Below are 27,075 nucleotides of genomic sequence, written 5' to 3' on the forward strand. Positions count from 1 at the left end.
AGGCTTTTAGCAAACTAAGCACATCTGACAGCTGGGATAGACCTGGGAAGAGGACTGGTGTAGAAATCTATGAAAGATTTTTGCTTTTCCTGATTACTGCTTCTGTAAGCTCACAGTGAAGCATCTGAGAGTGGGATGGAATCACTGTAGGGAAGCAGGACAGCAGTTGAAGTGAGCTGGGTGTAGAAGGAGAGCAAGGACAAATGGGAACCTGACCATTTGTTCTGTGCATTTATCCCCTTGCCTCCACTGACCAAGGACGACCTTCAGAGTGGAATGACTGTTGCTTCATTTCTGCCTCAGAATTTCATGCTGACTTCTAAAGCTCTAACCCCAATCTAGAACCTTCCAAACAAAGTAAGTCTGGGAAAACCACCTCCAGTTTGACCTGAATAACATTTCAGAAAAACACGAGATAACTGTAAGTTTCCTATTTCCCTCCCTCCTTTTACTCCTACTTCTTTCTTCTCTTTCTCTGTCCCTTCCTTCCTTGCTCTTTCTTTCTGTTTTGCCGTTGCTTTACTTTCTTTCTTTCTTTTTTTTTTTGTTGTTAAATTTTTTGGCTGTGCCACATGGCTTCCAGGATCTTAGTTCTTTAACCAGGGATTGGACCTGGTCTCATGTCAGTGAAAGCACTGAGTCCTAACCACTGGATGTCAGGGAATGTCCCTCCTTTCTTTCTTCTTACCTTTTCTCTCTCTCTTTCTTCCCTTCCCTTCCTTTTGTCCCTTCTCCACCTTTTGTTTTTTCTTTCTTTCTGTCTCCTTCCTACCTCTCTTCCTTTCTTTCTTTCTTTTGCTAGGTAGGACTGCTAGTATGTTTCACACTGGTGGAATCCTTGTCTTGTTCCTCATCTCAAAGGGAAAAATTCAACAAAATAATTCATTATTAATCTGATATTTGTTGTAGGCTTTTTGTAAATAGCCATTTTCAGATTAAGGAAGTTCCTTTATATTTTATATTTCTCATTGCTAAGAATTTTTGAAAAAAAAAAACGGATTCATATTCCAATTTTACATTCTTGAAATAAATCAACTTGGTCATAACATGTTAAAATTTTTATTTGTTATTTAATATGCTTTTGTAACACATATTATATATTTTTGATGTATAATTCACATATTAAAAAGCCTTTTGAAGTATAGAGTTCAATGATTTTTAATAAAATCACATTTGTATAACCAATACCATTAATTTTAGAACACTTTTATTGCTCTATCCTTAATATCTTTTAGGAGATTAGACTGTAATTTTCTTTCTCATAATTTAAAAAATCACATTTCAGTATTAAACTTATGATAATCTCATAAAACCATCTTGTAATGTCCCATGTATTTGTTTTCCTATAGAATTTAGGTGAGATTGGCATTACTTCTCTTTTATTTATTATTTTTTTAGAATCATCGTATTTATTATAAAAAGCTGTATGTATACAAAAATCAAAAGGAGTTTACACTGAACATCTGTATATTTTTCGTTTAGATTCTACGTTTAAAAGTTTGCTAGATTTTTTAAAAAAAATATTTATTTTATTTTATTTTTTTACTTTACAATATTGTATTGGTTTTGCCATACATCAACATGAATCTGCCACGGGTGTACATGTGTTCCCAATCCTGAACCCCCTTCCCACCTCCCTCCCCATATCATCCCTCTGGGTCATCCCAGTGCACCAGCCCCAAGCTTCCTGTATCCTGCATCAAACCTGAACTGGTGATTCATTTCTTATATGATGCTATACATGTTTCAATGCCATTTTCCCAAATCATCCCCCTCCTCCCTCTCCCACAGAGTCCAAAAGACTGTTCTATACATCTATGTCTCTTTTGCTGTCTTGCGTACAGTGTTATCATTACCATCTTTCTAAATTCCATATATATGCGTTGCTGCTGCTGCTGCTGCCAAGTCGCTTTAGTCGTGTCTGACTCTGTGCGACCCCATAGACAGCAGCCCACCAGGCTCCCCCATCCCTTGGACTCTCCAGGCAAGAACACTGGAGTGGGTTGCCATTTCCTTCTCCAATGCATGAAAGTGAAAAGTGAAAGTGAAGTCGCTCAGTCGTGTCCAGCTCCTAGCTACCCCATGGACTGCAGCCTACCAGGCTCCTCTGTCCATGTGATTTGCCAGCCAAGAGTACTGGAGTGGGGTGCCATTTATACTGTACTGGTGTTTTTCTTTCTGGCTTACTTCACTCTGTATAATCGGCTCCAGTTTCATCCACCTCATTAGAACTGATTCAAATGTATTCTTTTTAATGGCTGAGTAATACTCCATTGTGTATATGTACCACAGCTTTCTTATCCATTCATCTGCTGATGGACATCTAGGTTGTTTCCATGTCCTGGCTATTATAAACAGTGCTGCAATGAACATTGGGGTACACATGTCTCTTTCAATTCTGATTTCCTCTGTGTGTGTGCCTAGCAGTGGGATTGTTGGGTCGTATGGCAGTTCTATTTACAGTTTTTTAAGGAATTTCCACACTGTTCTCCATAGTGGCTGTACTAGTTTGTATTCCCACCAACAGTGTAAGAGGGTTCCCTTTTCTCCACATCCACTCCAGCATTTATTGCTTGTGGACTTTTGCATCGCAGCCATTCTGACTGGCATGAAATGATACCTCATTGTGGTTTTGATTTGCATTTCTCTGATAATGAGTGATGTTAAGCATCTTTTCATGTGTTTGTTAGCCATCTATACATCTTCTTTGGAGAAATGTCTATTTAATTCTTTGGCCTATTTTTTGATTGGGTCGTTTATTTTTATGGAATTGAATTGGAGGCTAATTACTTTAAAATATTGTATTGGTTTTGCCATACATTGACATGAATCTGCCTCGTGTGAACTCATGTTCCCCGTCCTGAACCCCCCTCCCACCTCCCTCCCCATACCGTCCCTCTGGCAATCTATAGATTCAATGCAATCCCTATCAAGCTACCAACAGTATTTTTTCACAGAGCTAGAACAAATAATTTCACAATTTGTATGGAAATACAAAAAACCTCAAATAGCCAAAGCAATCTTTAGAAAGAAGAATGAAACTGGAGGAATCAATCTGCCTGACTTCAGGCTCTACTACAAAGCCACAGTCATCAAGACAGTATGGTACTGGGACAAAGACAGAAATATAGATCAATGAAACAAAATAGAAAGCCCAGAGATAAATCCATGCACCTATGGACACCTTATCTTTGACAAAGGAGGCAAGAATATACAACAGAGAAAAGACAATCTCTTTAACAAGTGGTGCTGGGACAACTGGTCAACCAGTTGTAAAAGAGTGAAACTAGAACACTTTCTAACACCATACACAAAAATTAACTCAAAATGCATTAAAGATCTAAATGTATGACCAGAAACTATAAAACTCCTAGAGGAGAACATAGGCAAAACACTCTCCGACATACATCACAGCAGGATCCTGTATGACCCACCTCCCAGAATACTGGAAATAAAAGGAAAAATAAACAAATGGGACCTAATTAAAATCAAAAGCTTCTGCACAACAAAGGAAACTCTAAGCAAGGTGAAAAGACAGCCTTCAGAATGGTAGAAAATAATAGCAAATGAAGCAACTGACAAACAACTAATCTCAAAAATATACAAGCAACTCCTGCAGCTCAATTCCAGAAAAATAAATGACTCAATCAAAAAAATGGGCCAAAGAACTAAACAGACATTTCTCCAAAGAAGACATGCAGATGACTAACAAATATATGAAAAGATGCTCAACATCACTCATTATCAGAGAAATGCAAATCAAAACCACAATGAGGTATCATTTCACGCCAGTCAGAATGGCTGTTATCCAAAAGTCTAGAAGCAATAAATGCTGGAGAGGGTGTGGAGAAAAGTGAACCCACTTACAGTGTTGGTGGGAATGCAAACTAGTACAGCCACTAGGGAGAACAGTGTGGGGATTCCTTAAAAAACTAGAAATAGAACTATACAGACTTTTTATTGAAGTTTAACACATATATAGTAAGGCATACAATCTTATTCATTCAGTTCAATGAATTTTTACACAGTGACTCACCCATGTAAATAGAATTCAGATAATATATAGAACATTATCAACAGCTCAGGCTTCCCCTATTGCCTTTTCTAAGTTATTATCTTTTCAAGGTAACTATTATTCTGACTTCTATCACCAAAGTTTAGCTTTGCCTCCTCTTAAATTTTATATAAAAGGGATCAAAAAATGTTTATTCTTGTGTCCAGCTTCTAATCAGTGTTATACTTAGGAGACTCATTCATGTAAGATTAATTGGATCTTTTCTGTTGCTCTATATTTCATTGTAAGAATTTAATTAATTTCTAAATTTAACTGCGGGGAGCGAGCTCCGCCTCTGGCAAAGGTCATGAGGAAGGAGGCTTGGCATACGCAAAGGCGGGATCAAGCCTCAGGAGTCTCCCTGGAAATTCTGGAGCAATCTACCCCCAAAACCAGAGTCTGCCTACTTTCTGCTTTGTGCTTTCACCTACACCTCTGACTTTACGGGGGGCTGTCCCCCACTACCTCTCTGAAAAAAGAGTTAGCTTACAGCTCCAGTTAATAATTCCTGGGTGTGACAGTGTTTAACCTACAAACTCTTTTGAAATCCTCTAGCCTGCCTGAATAGGTTTTTCCGCCACATGTGATTGTTCAGAGCCTCCCAACTGTGAGAGGCAGGAGATGTTCTAAACTGTCTAAGCACAGATTCTTTTGAGTAGTTAAAAGATTGATTAGAAATTGTATTGGTGAAATGGTACCACCATTTCACCAATACAATTTCTAATCAATCTTTCAGGATGGGGAAACACATGTATGCCTGTGGTGGATTCATTTTGATATTTGGCAAAACTAATACAATTATGTAAAGTTTAAAAAAAAATAAAAAATAAAATTAAAAAAAAAAAAAAGAAATTGTATTGGTGAAAAAAAAAAAAAAAGAAATTGTATTGGTGAAGGGATTTTCACTTGTTGAGCCAATGTTTGCTGCTAAGTTTCCATATCCCTTACCTGCTGTGTCCCTGGCAGTGTATTGATTAATATAGTTGGTGTAAGTAGTAGCTTTAATGTTTGTAACCTGGGACCCTTGAGTTAATTCTTTTTCTTGTTATAGCCCACCACACCTTTGCTCTGTAGGAATGCAACTTTATCTAATGCTTTTTGGAGGCTGGCGCCTGACTTGAGAATAATCACCTTTAGAGAAAAAGGCCTCCGGGCCAGAAGATGATGCAAATCACCTAAACTTTTGCATATGATATGTTTGCAGGAAGAAAGCCTGGCTTACTGCATGACTCTACCCCTTCCCCCATTATCCTCTATGCATAACTTAAGGTATAAAAACTACTTTGGAAAATAAAGTGCGGGCCTTGTTCACCGAAACTTGGTCTCACCATGTCGTTCTTTCTCTTACCTTCTGGCTGAATTATTCAGCCTCTTTTCTCCACTGAATTTCCTCACTGAGCTATCCTTATTTCAGCCTCTTTTCTCCACTGAATTTCTTCACTGAGCTATCCTCATTCTATTACTCTTTATATCCTTAATTAACGTTTAATTAAGCAGTTGTTTCCTGATCCTCGCCGACGCCGTCCCCGCTTCGAATACCCTGGATCAGCCGGGGCTGGTCCCCGGCATTTAACTTTAAATATCAGCAGTTTTTTTGCAAGTACATATGGAAATCTATATAAACTTGCAAATCTTTTTATATGTCCAAATCTATGCATGCAAAATGTACAATTTTTTTATATTTCTATATGTGGAATTGCTGAGTATAAACCTATTCAGTTTTAGTAGATACCGCCAAAAGATTTTATAAAATTGTTGTACAAATTTACACTCCTATCAGAAGCATATGAATTGTCCAGCTGTTCCACATCCTTGGAAACTATGATGAATGTGCATTCTAATTTATCACTCTTCATCTATTGAGATAATCACACGTTTCTCGTTTATTGATATTTTCTATTGTACTGATTGATCATTAGAAAGCTAAAATAGAGTTACTAGAGTAAATCCATCTTTCTAATAATGTGTTATAAATGATTGTTGTGTATGATGTGTGTGTGGTTGCTAATATTTTTACTGCAAGATTATAGCATTGGATTAATATTTCAAATTTGTCAATAAAAATTCTATTTGACCATTATACTATCCTTTATAAATACTTCTACATTCAATTTCTTAATATTTTGTTTAGAAAACTTGCATTTATGTTCTCAAGAGATGTTGAACTCTAATTATTTTTTTTTTCTCTTTTAATGCCATTGTCAGTTTGGGGTATCAAGATTATGCTGGTCTTACAAAGTGTTTTGGAAAGTATTCATTCTTTTTTCTCTTCTCTGGAATTATTTATATAACAATATTATTTTTTTTATGTCTTTGGAATAATTCAGTAGTAAAGTAATCTGGATGGGAGTTTTTGTTGTTAGGCTTTTAATTACTGATTTAACTTCTTCACTAGCTGTGATCTTTTAAGATTTTTAATATCTTATTTAATAAGTTATGATAGGTTGTATTTTTCAATGAATATATTTCATTTACATTTGCTAAGGTATTGGTATAATATTGTTTATTACAGCTTCTTATTATGCTTTAATAGCTATGAGATATGTAGTGATATTCCTACTTTATTTCTTGCTAATGACAATATTTAACGTTTACTTTTTCTTGATTATTTCTACTGAGTTTATCAAGATTTATTGAAAAACAACTTTTAATTTTCTATAGTGTATAATTATTTTCTATTTTATTGACTTATGATTTATTCGTTCCTTTCTGATACTTTTTTTGAGCTTAATTTGGTATTCTCTGTTCATCAATTCTTGATATACAAGCTTAGATACTTTTGTTTTTGACTCATTTTTTTATAAAAGATACATTTAAATATATAAATTTTTCTCAAAAATTTCTGTATTTGCATCTCACAATCTTTACATTTTCATTATTACTATATGAAAAAATTGCCTAATTTCCCTCTTGATCTCTTCTTCTATCAATAGTTTATTTAGAAGTCTGTTACATAATTTTCAAACACTTGGAGATTTTTTAGTTATTGATATTTTTGTTTAATTCTTTGAAATTTATTGAAAAGTGTTTTATAGCCCCAAATATTGACAGTTTTGGAAAAAAGTTATGTATGCCCTAGAAAAGAAGGTGTAGTTGTTTTATGACATTTTCTATAACTGTCTCTTAGGGAAATACGATTTACTATGCTTTTTTTAGTATAGTAAAAATACTGTAACCCATACCCGTGAGTAGGCTCCTTAGACGCGGGCCCAACAGTTCTGTGTGGTCAAGCATTGAGCTGACCTAATTAAAAGCTCATTACACCAGCACATCCCCATTAACAGGCAGACCCATGTGCAAATCCTTCAGAGCAGGAGCTCTTTTTTTCCCCAGACACAGGGCCTGGAAACTCTGGCCAGTTAAGGGATCTCCACTTCTGTGACCATCAGTTTATAATATAAACCCCACGTCCAAGGAGCCGTGGCTGCGTGGGCGCAGGAGGGCCTAGAGGAGCTATCTCACATTGAAGGTCACGAAGGGCGGCGGTGACGAGATACCCCTCGTCCAAGGTAAGGAGCAATGGCTGTGCTTTGCTGGAGCAGCTGTGAAGAGATACCCCACGCCCAAGGTAAGAGAAACCCAAGTAAGACGGTAGGTGTTGCAAGAGGGCATCAGAGGCCAAACACACTGAAACCATACTCACAGAAAACTAGTCAATCTAATCATACTAGGACCACAGCCTTGTCTAACTCAATGAAACTAAGCCATGCCTGTGGGGCAACCCAAGATGGGCGGGTCATGGTGGAGAGATCTGACAGAATGTGGTCCACTGGAGAAGGGAATGGCAAACCACTTCAGTATTCTTGCCTTGAGAACCCCATGAACAGTATGAAAAGGCAAAATGATAGGATACTGAAAGAGGAACTCCCCAGGTCAGTAGGTGCCCAGTATGCTACTGGAGATCAGTGGAGAAATAACTCCAGAAAGAATGAAGGGATGGAGCCAAAGCAAAAAGAATACCCAGCTGTGGATGTGACTGGTGATAGAAGCAAGGTCTGATGCTGTAAAGAGCAATATTGCATAGGAACATGGAATGTCAGGTCCATGAATCAAGGCAAATTGGAAGTGGTTAAACAAGTGATGGCAAGAGTGAATGTTGACATTCTAGGAATCAGCGAACTGAAATGGACTGGAATGGGTGAATTTAACTCAGATGACCATTATATCTATTACTGCGGGCAGGAATCTCTCAGAAGAAATGGAATAGCCATCATGGTCAACAAAAGAGTCCAAAATGCAGTACTTGGATGCAATCTCAAAAATGACAGAATGATCTCTGTTCGTTTCCAAGGCAAACCATTCAATATCACAGTAATCTAAATCTATGCCCCAACCAGGAATGCTGAAGAAGCTGAAGTTGAACGGTTTTATGAAGACCTACAAGATCTTTTAGAACTAACACCCAAAAAAGATGTCCTTTTCATTATAGGTGACTGGAATGCAAAAGTAGGAAGTCAAGAAACACTTGGAGTAACAGGCAAATTTGGCCTTGGAATATGGAATGAAGCAGGGCAAAGACTAATAGAGTTTTGCCAAGAATATGCACTGGTCATAACAAACACCCTCTTGCAACAACACAAGAGAAGACTCTATACATGGACATCACCAGATGGTCAACGCCAAAATCAGATTGATTATATTCTTTGCAGCCAAAGATGGAGAAGCTCTATACAGTCAGCAAAAACAAGACCAGGAGCTGACTGTGGCTCAGACCATGAACTCCTTATTGCCAAATTCAGACTGAAATTGAAGAAAGTAGGGCAAACCACTAGACCATTCAGGTATGACCTAAATCAAATCCCTTATGATTATACAGTGGAAGTGAGAAATAGATTTAAGGGCCTAGATCTGATAGATAGAGTGCCTGGTGAACTATGGAATGAGGTTCGTGACATTGTACAGGAGACAGGGATCAAGACCATCCCCATGGAAAAGAAATGCAAAAAAGCAAAATGGTTGTCTGGGAAGGCCTTACAAATAGCTGTGAAAAGAAGAGAAGTGGAAAGCAAAGGAGAAAAGGAAAGATATAAGCATCTGAATGCAGAGTTCCAAAGAATACCAAGAAGAGATAAGAAAGCCCTCTTCAGTGATCAATGCAAAGAAATAGAGGAAAACAACAGAATGGGAAAGACTAGGGATCTCTTCAAGAAAATCAGAGATACCAAAGGAACATTGCATGCAAAGATGGCTCGATAAAGGACAGAAAAGGTATGGACCTAACAGAAGCAGAAGATATTAAGAAGAGACAGCAAGAATACACAGAAGAACTGTACAAAAAAGATCTTCATGACCCAGATAATCACGATGGTGTGATCACTGACCTAGAGCCAGACATCCTGGAATGTGAAGTCAAGTGTGCCTTAGAAAGCATCACTACAAACAAAGTTAGTAGAGGTGATGGAATTCCAGTTGAGCTATTCCAAATCCTGAAAGATGATGCTGTGAAAGTGCTGCACTCAATATGCCAGCAAATTTGGAAAACTCAGCAGTGGCCACAGGACTGGAAAAGGTCAGTTTTCATTCCAATCCCAAAGAAAGGCAATGCCAAAGAATGCTCAAACTAGCGCACAGTTGCACTCATCTCACATGCTAGTAAAGTAATGCTCAAAATTCTCCAAGCCAGGCTTCAGCAATATGTGAACCGTGAAATTCCTGATGTTCAAGCTGGTTTTAGAAAAGGCAGAGGAACCAGAGATCAAATTGCCAACATCCGCTGGATCATGGAAAAAGCAAGAGAGTTCCAGAAAAACATCTATTTCTGCTTTATCGACTATGCCAAAGCGGTGGACTGTTGGATCACAATAAACTGTGGAAAATTCTGAAAGAGATGGGAATACCAGACCACGTGATCTGCCTCTTGAGAAGTTTGTATGCAGGTCAGGAAGCAACAGTTAGAACTGGACATGGAACAACATACTAGGTTTCAAATAGGAAAAGGAGTATGTCAAGGCTGTATATTGTCACCCTGCTTATTTAACTTCTATGCAGAGTACATCATGAGAAATGCTGGACTGGAAGAAACAGAAGCTGGAATCAAGATTGCCAGGAGAAATATCAGTAACCTCAGATATGCAGATGACACCACCCTCATGGCAGAAAGTGAAGAAGAACTAAAAAGCCTCTTGATGAAAGTGAAAGAGGAGAGTGAAAAAGTTGGCTTAAAGCTCAACATTCAGAAAACAAAGATCATGGCATCCAGTCCCATCACTTCATGGGAAATAGATGGGGAAACAGTGGAAACAGTGGCAGACTTTATTTTTCTGGGCTCCAAAATCACTGCAGATGGTGATTGCAGCCATGAAATTAAAAGACACTTACTCCTTGGAAGGAAAGTTATGACCAACCTAGATAGCATGTTCAAAAGCAGAGACATTACTTTGCCAACAAAGGTTCGTCTAGTCACGGCTATGGTTTTTCCTGTAGTCATGTATGGATGTGACAGTTGGACTGTGAAGAAGGCTGAGCACCGAAAAATTGATGCTTTTGAACTGTGGTGTTGGAGAAGACTCTTGAGAGTCTCTTGGACTGCAAGGAGATCCAACCAGTCCATTCTGAAGGAGATCAGCCCTGGGATGTCTTTGGAAGGAATGATACTAAAGCTGAAACTCCAGTACTTTGGCCACCTCATGCGAAGAGTTGAGTCATTGGAAAAGACTCTGATGCTGGGAGGGATTGGGGGCAGGAGGAGAAGCGGACGGCAGAGGATGAGATGGCTGGATGGCATCCCTGACTCGATGGACGTGAGTCTGTGTGAACTCCGGGAGTTGGTGATGGACAGGGAGACCGGGCGTGCTGCGATTCATGGGGTCGCAAAGAGTCGGACACGACTGAGCGACTGATCTGATCTGATCTGATCTGATGCTTTTTTTTCTTTCCACTTGCATTCTCTGTTATTGAGAGGAATGTGTAAAATATATGTTACCTTCCTAGGACTGCCAAAACAAATTACCACAAATTTTGTTGTTGTTGTTCAGTTGCTAAGTCACGTCTGACTTTTTCTGACCCCATGGACTGCAGCATGCCAGGCCTCCCTGTCTATCACTAACTGCCTGAATTTACTCAAACTCATGTCCATTGAGTCGGTGATGTCATTCAACCATCTCATCCTCTGTCATCCCCATCTCTTCCCGATTTCAATCTTTCCCAGCCTCAGGGTCTTTTCAAATGAGCCAGTTCTTTGCATCAGGTGGCCAAAGTATTGGAGCTTCAATTTCAGCTTCAGTCCTTTCAATGAATATTCAAGACTGATTTCCTTTAGGATGGCCTGCCTTGATCTCCTTACAGTCCAAGGGATTCTCAAAGTCTTCTCCAACACCCTAATTCAAAAGCATAAATTTTTCAGTGCTCAGCCTTCTTTATGGTCCAACTCTCACATCCACACATGTCTACATGAAAAACCATAGCTTTGATTTTACAGACTGTTGTCGGCAAAGTAATGTCACTGCTTTTTAATACTCTATCTAAGTTTGTCATGATTTTTCTTCCAAGGAGCATGCATCTTTTAATTTCATGGCTGCAGTCACTGTTGGAGTGATTTTGGAGCCCAAGAAAATAAAGTCTGTCACTATTTCCATTGTTTTCCCATCTATTTGCCATGATGTAATGGGACCAGATGCCATGATCTTCGTTTTTTTTTTTTTTTTTAAATGAATTTTAATTGGAAGTTAATTTCTTTAAATATTGTGATAGTTTTTGCCATACATCAGCATGAATCAGTCATGGGTGCACATGTATCCCCCATTCTGAACCTGCCTCCCACGTCTTCCCCACCCCATCCCTCTGGGTTGCCCTAGAGCACCAGCTTTGTGTGCCCTGCTTCGTGCATTGAACTTGCACTGGTCATCTATTTTACATATGGTAACATACACGTTTCAATGCTATCCTCTCAAATCATACCACCCTTACCTTCTCCCACATAGTCCAAAAGTCTGTTCTTTACATCTTTGTCTCTTTTGCTATCTTGCATATAGGCTCATTGCTACTGTTATTCTAAATTTCATTAATATGCTTTAATATACTGTATTGGTGTTTCTCTTTCTGACTTCACTCCGCATAACAGGCTCCAGTTTCATCCACCTTATTAGAACTGACTCAAATGCATGTTTTTTTTTTTTTTTTTTAATAACTGAGTGATATTCCATTATGTCTATGTACCACAACTTCCTTATCCATTCATCTGCCAATGAACATCTAGGTTGCTTCCATGTCCTAGCTATTGCAAACAATGCTGCAATGAATGTTGGGGTGCATGTGTCTCTTTCAATTCTGGTTTCCTCAGTGTTTACGCCAACAGTGGGATTGCTGGGTTGTACGGCAGTTCTACTTCCAGTTTGTTAAGGAATCTCCATATTGTTCTTCATAGTGGATGGATTAGTTTGCATTTCCACCAACAGTGTAAGAGGGTCCCCTTATTCCACAGCATCTCCAGGATTTATTGTTTATAGATTTTTTGATGGCAACCATTCTGAATTGTGTGAGATGGTACCTCATTGTGGTTTTGATTTGCATTTCTCTAATAATGAGTGATGCTGAGTATCTTTTCATGTGTTTATTATCCATATGTATCTCTTCTTTGGAGAAGTGTCTGTTTATTTCCTTGGCCCACTTTTTTTTAGGGTTATTTATTTTTCTGGTATTGAGCTGCTTGTATATTTTGGAGATTAATTCTTTGTCAGTTGTTTCATTTGCTATTATTTTCTCCCATTCTGAAGGCTGTCTTTTCACCTTTCTTAAAGTTTCCTTCATTGTTCAAAAGCTTTTTAGTTTAATTATGCCCCATTTGTTTATTTTGTTTTTTATTTCCATTATTCTGAATGGTGGCTCATAGAGGATCTTGCTGATATTTATATAAGGGAATGTTCTGCCTATGTTTTCCTCTAAGAATTTTATAGTTTCTGGTCTTACATTTAGATCTTTAATCCATTTTGAGTTTATTTTTTGTGTATGGTGTTAGAGAGTGTTCTAGTTTCATTCTTCTCAGGTGATTGACCACGTTTCCCAGCACCACTTGTTAAAGAGCTTGTCTTTTCTCCATTGTATATTTTTGCCTCCTTTTTCAAAGACAAGGTGCCCTTAGGTGCATGGATTTATCTCTGGGCTTTCTATTTTGTTCCATTGATCTAAATTTCTGGCTTTGTGCCAGTACCATACTGTCTTAATGACTGTAGCTTTGTAGTATAATCTGAAGTCAGAAAGGCTGATTCCTCCAGTTCCATTCTTCTTTTTCTAGATTGCTTTGGCTATTCCAGGTTTTTGTGTTTCCATACAAATTGTGAAATAATTTGTTCTAGTTCTTTGAAAAATATCCTTGTTAGCTTGGTAAGGATTGTGTTGAATCTATAGATTGTGTTGTACTCATTTTTCACTATATTGATACTTCCAATCCTTGAACATAGTATATTTCTAAATCTATCTGTGTCATCTATGATTTCTTTCATCACTGTTTTATACTTTTCTGTGTATTATTCTATATCCTGCAAAGTTACTATATTCATTGATTATCTCTAGTAGTTTTTACTTGGTATCTTTAGGGTTTTCTAAGTAGGGGATCATGTGAAATGGTGAGAGTTTTACTTCTTCTTTTCCAACTTGGATTCTTTTTATTTCTTTTTATTCTTTGATTGCTGCGGCTAGGAATTCCAAAACTGTGTTGAATAGTAGTGGTAAGAGTGGGCATCCACGTCTTGTTCTTGATTTTAGAGGAAATGCTTTCAATTTTTTGCCATTGAAGATAATGTTTGCTGTGAGTTTGTCACACATGGCTTTTATTATGTTGAGGTATGTTCCTTCAAATTGCCAACATCCGTTGGATCAATGAAAAAGAAAGAGAGTTCCAGAAAAAAATCTATTTCTGCTTTATTGACTATGCCAAAGCCTTTGTGTGGATCACAACAAACTGTGGAAAATTCTGAAAGAGGTGGGACCTGACCTGCCTCTTGAGAAATCTGCATGCAGGTCAGGAAGCGACAGTTAGAACTAGACATGGAGCAACAGATTAGTTCCAAATTGGGAAAGGAGTACATCAAGGCTGTATATTGTCACCCTGCTTATTTAACTTATATGCAGAGTACATCATGAGAAACACTGGGCTGCAGGAAGCACAAGCTGGAATCAAGATTGCTGGGAGAAATATAAATAACCTCAGATATGCAGATGACACCACCCTTATGGAAGAAAGAGAAGAATTAAAAAGCTTCTTGATGAAAGTGAAAGAGGAGAGTGAAAAAGTTGGCTTAAAATTCAATATTCAGAAAACTAAGGTCATGGCATCTGGTCCCATCACTTCATGGCAAATAGATGGGGAAACAGTGGAAACAGCGAGATACTTTATTTTGGGGGGCTCCAAAATCACTAGAGATGGTGACTGCAGCCATGAAATTAAAAGATGTTTACTCCTTTGAAGGAAAGTTATGACCAATCTAGACAGCATATTAAAAAGCAGAGATATTACTTTGCCAACAAAGTTCCATCTAGTCAAGGCTATGGTTTTTCCAGTAGTCATGTATGGATGTGAGAGTTAGACCATAAAGAAAGCTGAGCACCGAAGAATTGATGCTTTTGAACTGTGGTGCTGGAGAAGACTCTTGAGAGTCCCTTAGACAGCAAGAAGATCCAACCAGTCCATCCTAAAGGAAATCAGTCCTGAATATTCATTGGAAGGACTGATGCTGAAGCTATAACTCCAATACCTTGATGTGAAGAACTGACTTCTTGGAAAAGACCGCAATGCTGGGAAAGATTGAAGATGGGAGGAGAAGGGGACGAAAGAGAATGAAATGGTTGGATGGCACCACCGACTCAATGGAAAAGAATTTGAATAAACTCCAAAAGTTGGTGATGGACAGAGAGGCCTGGCGTGGACAGAGAGGCTTGGCATAGACAGAGAGACCTGGAGTGGTGCAGTCCATTGGGTCACAAAGAGTCAGACATTACTGAGCGACTGAATTGAATCGAATTGATGTTCCTTCTATGCCTGCTTTCTGGAGAGTTTTTGGTCATCAGTGGGTGTTGAATTTTGTCATAGGCTTTCTCTGCATCTATTGAGATAATCATATGGTTTTTATCTTTCAGTTTGTTAATATGGTGTATCACAGTGATTTGGGAATATCGAAGAATCTTTGCATCCATGCATAAAATCTCACTTGGTCATGATGTATGATCTTTTTAATATATTGTTGGATTCTGTTTGCTAGAATTGTTGAGAATTGTTGCATTTTTGTTCACCAGTGATATTGGCCTGTAGTTTTCTTTTTTGGTAGCAACTTTGTTTGGTTTTGGTATTAGGGTGATGGTGGCCTCATAGAATGAGTTTGGGAGTTCACCTTCCTCTGCAATTTTCTGGAAGAGTTTGATTAGGATAAGTGTTAGCTCTTCATTGAATTTTTGGTAGTATTCAATTGTGAAGCCCTCTTGTCCTGGGCTTTTGTTTGTTGGAAGATTTTTGGTTACAGTTTTGATTTCTGTGCTTGCAGTGGGTTTGTTAAGATTTTCTATTTCTTCCTGGTTCAATTTTGAAAGGTTATACTTTTCTAAGAATTTGTCTATTTCTTCCAAGTTGTCCATTTTATTGGCATATAATTGCTTATAGTAGTTTCTTATGGGGAGAAGGAAATGGCAACCCATTCCAGTATTATTGCCTAGAGAATCCCGTGGATAGAGGAGCCTGGTGGGCTACCATCTATGGGGTTGCACAGAGTTTGACACGACTGAAGTGATTTAGCATCAGCAGCAGCAGCAGCAGCTGAGGTCTCTTATGGTCTTTTGTATTTCTGTGTTGTCTGTTGTAATTTCTCCATTTTCATTTCTAATTTTATTGATTTGGTTTTTCTCCCCTTTTTTCTTGAGTCTGGCTAATGGTTTGTCTATTTTATTTTATTTTTTTAAAATTTTATTTTATTTTTAAACTTTACATAATTGTATTAGTTTTGCCAAATATCAAAATGAATCCGCCACAGGCATACATGTGTTCCCCATCCTGAACCCTCCTCCCTCCTCCCTCCCCACACCATCCCTCTGGGTCGTCCCAGTGCACCAGCCCCAAGCATCCAGTATCGCGCATCGAACCTGGACTGGCAACTCGTTTCTTACATGATATTCAACATGTTTCGATGTCATGTAGACATTGAAATCTTCCCACCCTCTCCCTCTCCCACAGAGTCCATAAGACTGTTCTATACATCAGTGTCTCTTTTGCTGTCTCGTACACCAGGTTATTGTTACCATCTTTCTAAATTCCATATATATGCGTTAGTATACTGTATTTATGTTTTTCCTTCTGGCTTACTTCACTCTGTATAATAGGCTCCAGTTTCATCCACCTCATTAGAACTGATTCAAATGTATTCTTTTTAATGGCTGAATAATACTCCATTGTGTATATGTACCACAGCTTTCTTATCCATTCATCTGCTGATGGACATCTAGGTTGCTTCCATGTCCTGGCTATTATAAACAGTGCTGTGATGAACATTGGGGTACACGTGTCTCTTTCCCTTCTGGTTTCCTCAGTGTGCATGCCCAGCAGTGGGACTGCTGGAGAAAGCCCAGAGATAAATCCATGCACATATGGACACCTTATCTTTGACAAAGGAGGCAAGAATATACAATGGATTAAAGATAACCTCTTTAACAAGTGGTGCTGGGAAATCTGGTCAACCACATGTAAAAGAATGAAACTAGACCACTTTCTAACACCATATACAAAAATAAACTCAAAATGGATTAAAGATCTCAACGTAAGACCAGAAACTATAAAACTCCTAGAGGAGAACATAGGCAAAACACTCTCTGACATACATCACAGCAGGATCCTCTATGACCCACCTCCCAGAATATTGGACATAAAAGTAAAAATAAACAAATGGGACCTAATTAACCTTAAAAGCTTCTGCACATCAAAGGAAACTATTAGCAAGGTGAAAAGACAGCCTTCAGAAAGGGAGAAAATAATAGCAAATGAAGCAACTGACAAACAACTAATCTCAAAAATATACAAGCAACTCCTACAGCTCAACTCCAGAAAAATAAATGACCCAATCAAAAAATGGGCCAAAGATCTAAATAGACATTTCTCCAAAGAAGACATACAGATGGCTAACAAACACATGAAAAGATGCTCAACATCACTCATTATCAGAGAAATGCAAATCAAAACCACTATGAGGTACCATTTCACACCAGTCAGAATGGCTGCGATCCAAAAGTCTACAACTAATAAGTGCTGGAGAGGGTGTGGAGAAAAGGGAACCCTCTTACACTGTTGGTGGGAATGCAAACTAGTATAGCCACTATGGAGAACAGTGTGGAGATTCCTTAAAAAACTGGAAATAAAACTGTCTATTTTATTTATCTTCTCAAAGAACCAGCTTTCAGTTTTGTTGATTTTTATTATAGTCATCTTCATTTCTTTTTCATTTATTTCTGCTCTGATTTTTATGAGTTCTTTTCTTCTACTAACTTTGAACTTCCGTTCTTTTTCTTGTTGATTTATTTGTAAAGTTAGGTTGTTTATTTGATGTTTCTCTTGTTTCTTGAGGTAAGCATGTATTGCTATGACCATCCCTCTTGGCACTGTTTTTACTGAATCCGATAGGTTTTGGGTTGTTGTGTGTTCATTTTCATTCGTTTCTATGCATATTTTGATTTCCTTTTTGATTTATTCCATGATCTGCTTGTCATTCAGAAGCGTGTTGTTTAGCCTCTATATGTTTGTGTTTTTAATAGCCTTTTTTTCCCCCTGTAGTTGACATCTAATCTTACCACATTGTGATCAGAAAAGATGCTTGAAATGATTTCAATTTTTTAAAAAATTTACCAAGGCTAGATTTATGGCCCAGAATATGATCTATCCTGGAGAATGTTCCTTGTGCCCTTGAGAAAAAGGTGAAATCCATTTTTTTTAAGGGGGTGAAAAGCCCTGCAGATATCAATTAGGTCTAACTGGTCCATTGTATCATTTAAAAGCTCATGTTTCCTTGCTAATTTTCTGTTTGGTTGATCTATCTGTAGGTGTGAGTGGGATATTAAAGTCTCCCACTATTATTGTGTTACTGTAATTTTCCCTTTCATACTTGTTAGCATTTGCATTACATATTGTGGTGCTCCTATGTTGGGTGCATATATCTTTATAATTGTTACATCTTCTTCTTGAATTGATCCTTTGATCATCACGTAGTGTCTTTCTTTGTCTCTTAACATGATCTTTATTTCAAAGTCTATTTTATCTGATAGGAGTATTGCTACCCCTGCTTTCTTTTGGTCTCATTTGCATGAAATATCTTTTTCCAGCCCCACACTTTCAGTCTGTATATGTACCTAGGTTTGAGGTGGGTCTCCTGTAGATGGCATATATAGGGGTATTGTTTTTGTATGCATTCAGTCAGTCTTTTCATTTTGGTTGGAGCATTTAACCCATTTACATTTAAGGTAATTATTGATAAGTATGATCCCATTACCATTTACTTTGTTGCTTTGGGTTTGTTTTTATAAACCTTTAGTCTTTCCTGTCTAGAGAAGATCCTTTAGCATCTGTTGAAGAGCTGGTTTGGTGGTGCTGAATTCTCTCAACTTTTAGTTGTCTGTAAAGCTTCTGATTTCTCTTTCATATCTGAATGAGATCCTTGCTGGGTAGAGTAATCTTGGTTGTAAATTTTTCTCTTTCATCACTTTAAGTATGTCTTTCCATTCCTTTCTGGCCTGAACAGTTTCTATTGAAAGATAAGCTGTTATCCTTATGGGGATCCACTTGTGTGTTATTTGTTGCTTTTCAGTTTCTGCTTTTAATATTTGCTCTTTGTGCTTAATTTTTGTTAGTTTGATTAATATGTTTCTTGGGGTGTTTTGCCTTGGTTTATCTATTTGAGACTCTCTGGGTTTCTTGGGTTTGGTTGGCTATTTCCCTCTCCATTTTAGGGAGAGGGAAATAGCCTCATATATTTATCTCATGCCCTTTCTTTTTGTTTTCTTCTTCTGGGACACCTATGATTCGAATGTTGGGGCACTTAACATTGTCCCAGAGGTCTCTGAGGTTGTCCTCATTTCTTTTAATTCTTTTTTTTTTTTTTTTTTTTCCCTCTCTGCTTCACTTATTTCCACCATTTTATCTTCCACATCACTTATCCTCTCTTCTGCTTCAGTTCTTCTACTATTGGCTCCCTCCAGAGTGCTTTTAATCTCAGCTATTGCAGTATTCATTATTGATTGAATCTTCATAATTTCTTCCAGGTTCTTGTTAAACATTTCTTGCATCTTCTCAGTGCTTGTCTCTGGTCTGTTTATCTGTAACTCCATTTTGTTTTCAAGATTTTGGATCATCTTTACTACCACTATTCTGAATTCTTTTCAGGTAGACTTCCTATCTCCTGTTCTTTGGTTTGGTTTGTTGGGTTTTTATCATGTTCCTTAACCTGCTGAATATTTCTCTGCCCTTTCACTTTGTTTAGATTGCTGTGTTTGTGGTACCCTTTCTGCAGTCTGGGAGTTCATGGTTAATCTTAATTGTGAAATCTGCTCCCTGTGGGTGGGGTTGGATCAGTGGTGTGTCAACACTTTCTGTTTGGAGGAGCTTGCATCTGTGTTCTAGTGGGTGGAGGTGGATCTCTTCTCTCTGGAGTGCAATGAAATGTCCAATGGTGAGTTTTGGGGTGTCTATGTGTTTGGGATGGTTTTGGGCAGCCTTTTCTTTTTTTTTTTTTTTTTCATTTTTAATCCTCCAATTAAAATAAATAAATTTATATATATATATTTTTTTCAGTGTCTCTTTTGCTGTCTCGTATACAGGGTTATCGTTACCATCTTTCTAAATTCCATATATATGTGTTAGTATACTGTATTGGTGTTTTTCCTTCTGGCTTACTTCACTCTGTATAATAGGCTCCAGTTTCATCCACCTCATTAGAACTGATTCAAATGTATTCTTTTTAATGGCTGAGTAATACTCCATTGTGTATATGTACCACTGCTTTCTTATCCATTCATCTGCTGATGGACATCTAGGTTGCTTCCATGTCCTGGCTATTATAAACAGTGCTGCGATGAACATTGGGGTACATGTGTCTCTTTCCCTTCTGGTTTCCTCAGTGTGTATGCCCAGCAGTGGGATTGCTGGATCATAAGGCAGTTCTATTTCCAGTTTTTAAGGAATCTCCACACTGTTCTCCATAGTGGCTGTACTAGTTTGCATTCCCACCAACAGTGTAAGAGGGTTCCCTTTTCTCCACACCCTCTCCAGCATTTATTATTTGTAGACTTTTGGATCGCAGCCATTCTGACTGGTGTGAAATGGTACCTCATAGTGGTTTTGATTTGCATTTCTCTGATAATGAGTGATGTTGAGCATCTTTTCATGTGTTTGTTAGCCATCTGTATGTCTTCTTTGGAGAAATGTCTATTTAGATCTTTGGCCCATTTTTTGATTGGGTCATTTATTTTTCTGGAGTTGAGCTGTAGGAGTTGCTTGTATATTTTTGAGATTAGTTGTTTGTCTGTTGCTTCATTTGCTATTATTTTCTCCCTTTCTGAAGGCTGTCTTTTCACCTTGCTAATAGTTTCCTTTGATGTGCAGAAGCTTTTAAGTTTAATTAGGTCCCATTTGTTTATTTTTACTTTTATGTCCAATATTCTGGGAGGTGGGTCATAGAGGATCCTGCTGTGATGTATGTCAGAGAGTGTTTTGCCTATGTTCTCCTCTAGGAGTTTTATAGTTTCTGGTCTTACGTTGAGATCTTTAATCCATTTTGAGTTTATTTTTGTATATGGTGTTAGAAAGTGTTCTAGTTTCATTCTTTTACAAGTGGTTGACCAGATTTCCCAGCACCACTTGTTAAAGAGATTGTCTTTAATCCATTGTATATTCTTGCCTCCTTTGTCAAAGATAAGGTGTCCATATGTGTGTGGATTTATCTCTGGGCTTTCTCTTTAATGCTTGGGGTTGTGTTCCTCTTTTGCTGAAGAATTAACATGGTGTGTCTTGCACTGGAACTTGTTGGCTCTTGGGTGGAGCTTGGTTTCAGTGTAGGTATGGAGACTTTTGAGTGAGCTTTTGTCTATTAACATCCTCTGGAGTCAGGAGTTTTCTGATGTTCTAAAGTTCTGGAGTTAAGCCTTCTGTCTCTGGCTTTCTGGCTTTCAGTCTTTTTCTTATAGTAGCCTTAAGACCACTCCTTTTGAAAAGGTTGGGTTGCCTTTCTGGGTGCCTGGTGTCCTCCACCAGCGTTCAGAAGCTGTTTTGTGGAATTTGCTCAACATTCAAATGATCTTTTGATGAATTTTTGGGGAGAAAGTGGTCTCCCTGTCCTATTCCTCTGTCATCGTGGAACTGCTCCAGATCTTAGTTTTTTGAATGTTTAGTTTTATGCCAGCTTTCCCACTCTCCTCTTCACCTTTATCTCAAGGCTCTTCAGTTCCTCTTCACTTTCTGCTCTAAGGGTGGTTTCATATCTGAGGTTATTGATATTTTCTTCTGGCAATCTTGATTCCAGCTTGTGTTTCACCCAGCCTGGCATTTCACGTGATGTACTCTGCATATAAGTTAAATAAGCAGTGTGACAGTATATAGCCTTGATGTACTACTTTCCTAATTTGGAACCATCCCATTGTTCGATGTCCAGTTCTACCTGTTGCTTCTTGACCTGCATACAGGTTTCTCAAGAGACAGGTAAAGTGGTCTGGTATTCCCACTTCTTGAAGAATTTTCCAGTTTGTTGTGATCCACACAGTCAAAGCCTTTAGTGTAGTCAAATTTAATAGGTTAAAATGAAAATTTTGTCTCACAGTTCAAAATCCAGAAGTTTAAAATCAACATGTCAGCAAGATTGATTCCTTTTCCTGGGAGAAAAAAAAAAAAAAAAAAATTGTCCTATCCCTCTTTCCTACCTGTGGTGGTTGATGCAATACTTGGCATTCCTTCACTTACAGATATATTTCTCCACTATTTGCCTCCATTGCACATGCTTTCCTCTGTGTATGTCTACCCTTCTCTTCTCTTACAAGCTCACTTTAGATTGAAGATCCACTCTGTTAATCCAAGTTGATCTCATTTCAAGATTCTTTACTTAATTATATCTTCAAAGACTCTTTTTCCAAACAAATTCTCATTTACAAGTTCCATGGATTTGGACATGAAATATCTTTTTAGGGAGTTGCCATTCAAACCACTATGATTACTGAATATGACTAGATTTGTCTATCTCTATTATTTTTCCTTCTTGCTGAATTGACTCTTTTATCATAATGAAATGTCCCTCTTTACCTTTCATAATATTTCTTTCATTAAAATCTATTTTTATAATATTAATATAGAAATATTGACCTTTCTTTCTGATTTTGTATTACATATGTTTCAAATCTTTTACTTTCATCCATTCTTTGTCTTACATTTAAAATTTATCAGGGTATACCCTGGAAGTTCAGTGGTTAGGACTGTTTATTCTCACTGCTGAGAGCCTGAGTTCAATCCCTGGTCAGGAAACTAAGTAAGAGCTTGCAAGCTGCCCAGCATGGTAAAAAATAATTAAAAATAAAATAAAATTTATCTCTTGTAAACATCATATACTCAGATTTTGTTGTTTCATTCACTCTGAAAATCTTTGCCTTTAATTGAAATGCTTAGAATATTTCAAATTAATATAGTTACTTATATAGTAAAGTTTAAGTCTAGCATCTTGTTATTTATTTTTTTTGTTTAAGTTTTTTCTTTTATTCTTCCTAACATTTTTAAATTAATCATTTTTATTACCCTATTTTTTCTCCTCAAGCAAATTTTGTTATTTTATTTATTTGTATATTTTATTTATTATCCTAGAGACTGCAATATAGATCCTTGATTTATTATAATTGAATTTATCTTAATTATAACCTATTATAATTCTATAATCTATTATAAATAATGATTTTACCACATCCCAAACAATGCAAGAACCCATAGCAATCTTAACTCCATTTATGTCCTCCTGCCATTTCCTACTATTTTTTACATACATTTTGTATCTCATGAGACATTATAGTTGCTGCTTTTATAAAAGTGGTATTTATTTATATTTATCCACATGTTAACTCTGTTATACTTCTTCCATATTGCATTTCTATCAGTTCTATGTGACACTATTTTCCTTCAGCCTAAAGAATAATTTTTAAGCATTTCTGTATTATAAGTCTTCTGGCAATAAAGGTTTTAAACATTATTCTAAGTATGATTCTTTGAAAGTTATCCTGTTTTCTGACTGCTTTTAAAATTGCTTCTGATATTTTACAATATTAATAATGCATCTAGGTAGGGATTTCTTTGTATTTGTTTTTTTGGGGTTTGTATTGTGTTTTGAATTTGTGGTTCGATGTCTTTCAACAGTTTTGGAAAAATCTCTATCATTATTTCTTCACATGTTGTTTATGCACTATTATCTCTCTCCCTTCATTGTGGGATGCCTTATTTTTCTATCTTAAACATGTGCTTATCCTTATTCCTCTATTCTACAAGACTGTTACTCTCCTGTCTGTATTTAGGTTTCTTTTGTTGCCCTGTGTTCTTGATGTTTTCTTCTATTCTAATTTCCAATGATTAAATTTTCAACTGTATCTAAACTGCCACTAATCTTATCCAAATTCAGAATTTCAGTTAACTTCATTTTATAATTGTAGAACTTTTATTAGGTTCTTTCAAAATTTGCCCTGTCACTTCAATTGTTTTTAATTTTTACCAAAAATTTCCATTTTGTGTATTTTATCCTTTATTAGTAATAATGATATAGTTTTATAAAATCTGATAACAAAAATTCCAATATCTGGAGTACTAATGGGTCACTTTCTATTGTCAGTGATTGTGCTAGGTTTTGTTCTTGTTATTTTACTTGTTCAAGTACCTGGATACCTTTAATTGTCTATCAGGAATGATATTTGCAAGCTTTTCTGTAGAAATAAATTCAAGGTTTTGGATGACTAATTTTCTTCCAGAGAGGGATTTTATTGTTGCTGTTGTTCCTGCCAGGCACCTGGGGACCCTAGCAATCTGACTTTAATTCAATTTCAAAAACTAATTTTTCTGGGCCACCAGCACCTGAAGAATAATTCCAATAATCTTGAGTCACAGAGCCTGGTTTTTTAAAGTCTCAGTACATATCAAGAGATATTAATAAAATTTCTAATTTGAAGGCCCTGAACTGCAATTTTTGTCCTTTGACTCAAAGAGAAGTGAAAGTCTCTCAGTTGTGTCTGACTCTTTGGGACCCCATGGACTATACAGTCCAGGAAATTCTCTAGGCCAGAATACTGGAGTGGGTAGTCTTTCCTTTCTCTAGGGGATCATCCCAACCCAGGGATTAAGCCCAGGTCTCCCACATTGCAGGCGGGTTCTTTACCAGCTAAGCCACAAGGGAAGCTCATGAATACTGGAGTGGGTAGCCTATCCCTTCTCCAGCAGATCTTTCCGACCCAGGAATGGAACTGAGGTCTCCCATATTGCAGGTGGATTCTTTACCAACTGAGCTTTCAGGGAAGCCCTGATATCAGGAAAGCCTTTGACTCAATAAGCCTATCAAATGCCCCTTCCTGAATCAACTAATTTTCCCAAGGGAAAAGCAGCTCAAATGCTAGATTCTTTCCTGGATTTTTATCTTCTATGAGACCATAGTCCCTCATTTGTTAGCACCCTGATACATATTTTATATTTTTACATCATTTCTAGTTTTTCTCCAGAGAGAGATAATTAATGTCAATTATTGAAAGTACCAGAAGCAAAGACTTCCTTAAGAATTTTCATTTTTAATTTTGTTTTAGAAATTTGGTTGATGTTATTTACTCCAGTTATATAGTGTTAGAAAAATACAACTTTTTCCATGTCCTGTCATGTGTTATGTCCTACTTTTACATTTAAAACTGTGTCTGACATTTCTTGTAGGCTACTCTGTGGTCACTTTTACAGGCGTACACTATTATGAAATCAAACTTAGGCTTGATAAAATGAATTGGTAAGTTTTATCATTTATATCTTGTGAAACATTCAAAATTACATTTAGAAGTATATACTACATGAAACTATGATATAACTTTTTTGTGAAATTTTTTTTTCTATTTTTACAATTTCTTGGTCTATACTATCTTTCTATATCTACTTTAGTGAATATTAGTAATTTATATTTCTATTTACATCATTTAGATTTTCAAAATATTCAGCATAGTCTACAGCTTCATAAATCTTCTCATGCTTACCCAAATATACTCAAATTGTATTTAGGCATGACCATGTAAATTAAAACTTTGTAAAAGCTTATCTAGGTTAGCAAAGATTCAAATCTAATAATAAAGGTAAAATAAAGATAGTTGCCATTTAGTGACTCATTTGATTTCTCTCAATAGTCATTTTAATTCACTGCTTTCCATTTCCCTAGGCATTCTTTGTGGGCCACTCCCAGGCATTACCAATGGAGATTTCAATAGCGCCAACAGGGAATATTTTAAGTATGAAACAGTGGTGACCTACCACTGCAATCTTGGAGAGAGAAGGCAAAAGCTGACTGACCTCATGGGTGAACGAACTGTCAATATATTGCAACAGCGAAGACAATCAAGTGGGCATCTGGAGCAGACCTCCCCTTCAGTGCATTATATCTAATAAATGCACACCTCTAATCATTGAAAATTTAATAAAGATGTCTGAGAACAATGGACATGAGTCTGAGTGAACTCTGGGAGTTGGTGATGGACAGGGAGGCCTGGTGTGCTGCGATTCATGAGGTTGCAGAGTCGGACACGACTGAGCGACTGAACTAAACTGAACTGAGAACAAAAGTTGTTGTTTTTTTTTTTTTTAATATGAAATCATGAGTTTTATGTGTCAATCTGGCTTTACCATGAAAGGACTCTCCATTGTTCATTTCCAGGCCCAAAATATGTGGGATTTGGAGCTGCTCAGTTGCTCCAGGGGTGAGTCTGACTGAGGCCATGAAGGTGCCTACAAATGACACGAGTTGTAGGAGGCTAAGGAGATTTGTTTTTGTCCCGGGGGGGAAGATGTGTAATGAGCAGTGTGTAAGAGTACATTTTCTTGGGAGGAAACATGAAATAAAGCAGGTATGTGCATATGTGTACATGTTCAAACTCAGAAGCAAAGATAAATCAGGGCAAAGAATGCACAATCCCCTTGCGATTTTTATAAACAAATTTTCTGCACATATCACCACTGATACTGTCTATAATCTTTCAGTTACTTCTTCTTTTAAGTTAAAATAATATTTTTTAAAAAATGCATTAGTTACTCTTGAGTACTGTAAGTGCTAATACATAATGAGTCCTCTTGTTAAGCACCATTATGTAGTCTAAGTGAAGTGAAAGTGAAAGCTGCTCGGTTGTGTCCAACTCTTTGCGACCCCATGGACTATACAGTCCAGGGAATTCTCTAGGCCAGAATACTGAAGTGGGTAGCCTTTCCTTTCTCCAGGGGATCTTCCCAACCCAGGGATCAAACTCAGGTCTCCTGCATTGCAGGTGGATTCTTTACCAACTGAGTCACAAGTGAAGCCCAAGAATACTGGAGTGGGTAGTCTATCCTTTTCCAGCGGATCTTCCAGACCCCGGGACGGAACTGGAGTCTCCTGCATTGCAGGCAGATTCTTTACCAACTGAGCTATCAGGTCAGCCCTTGCACTTAATTCTTAAAATAAAGGCATGAGGTAATTAATATTCTTTTCATGTTTTACAGAGAAACTGAGTCTTAGACAGGTTAGATAACTGTTCAAGATTATTAAGATAGCAACTATGGGGCTGACTGTGGTTCAGATCATGAATTCCTTATTGTCAAATTCAGACTTAAATTGAACAAAGTGGGGAAAACCACTAGACCATTCAGGTATGACCTAAATCAAATCCCTTAGGACTATACAGTGGAAGTGAGAAATAGATTTAAGGGACTAGATCTGATAGACAGAGTACCTGATGAACTATGGACAGAGGTTCATGACATTGTACAGGAGACAGGTCTCAAGACCACCCCCAAGAAAAAGAAATGCAAAAAAGCAAAATCGCTGTCTGAGGAA

The 27,075-nt window shown here is 37.3% G+C and overlaps 1 protein-coding gene across 1 annotated transcript in view; it reads left to right on the top strand.

Annotated features, from left to right (window-relative positions):
• CR1L (complement C3b/C4b receptor 1 like) overlaps nt 1-27,075 on the top strand; it is a 67,325-nt gene that overhangs the window by 33,198 nt on the left and 7,052 nt on the right. Inside the window, 3 exon segments of the mRNA XM_070384790.1 lie at nt 25,432-25,577; nt 25,579-25,715; nt 25,833-25,966. Of these exon segments, the coding sequence (XP_070240891.1) occupies nt 25,432-25,577; nt 25,579-25,715; nt 25,833-25,966 (417 nt within the window).

This window comes from Bos mutus, chromosome 16, assembly GCF_027580195.1.
Source record: "Bos mutus isolate GX-2022 chromosome 16, NWIPB_WYAK_1.1, whole genome shotgun sequence".
NCBI classification, from domain to species: Eukaryota; Metazoa; Chordata; class Mammalia; order Artiodactyla; family Bovidae; genus Bos; species Bos mutus.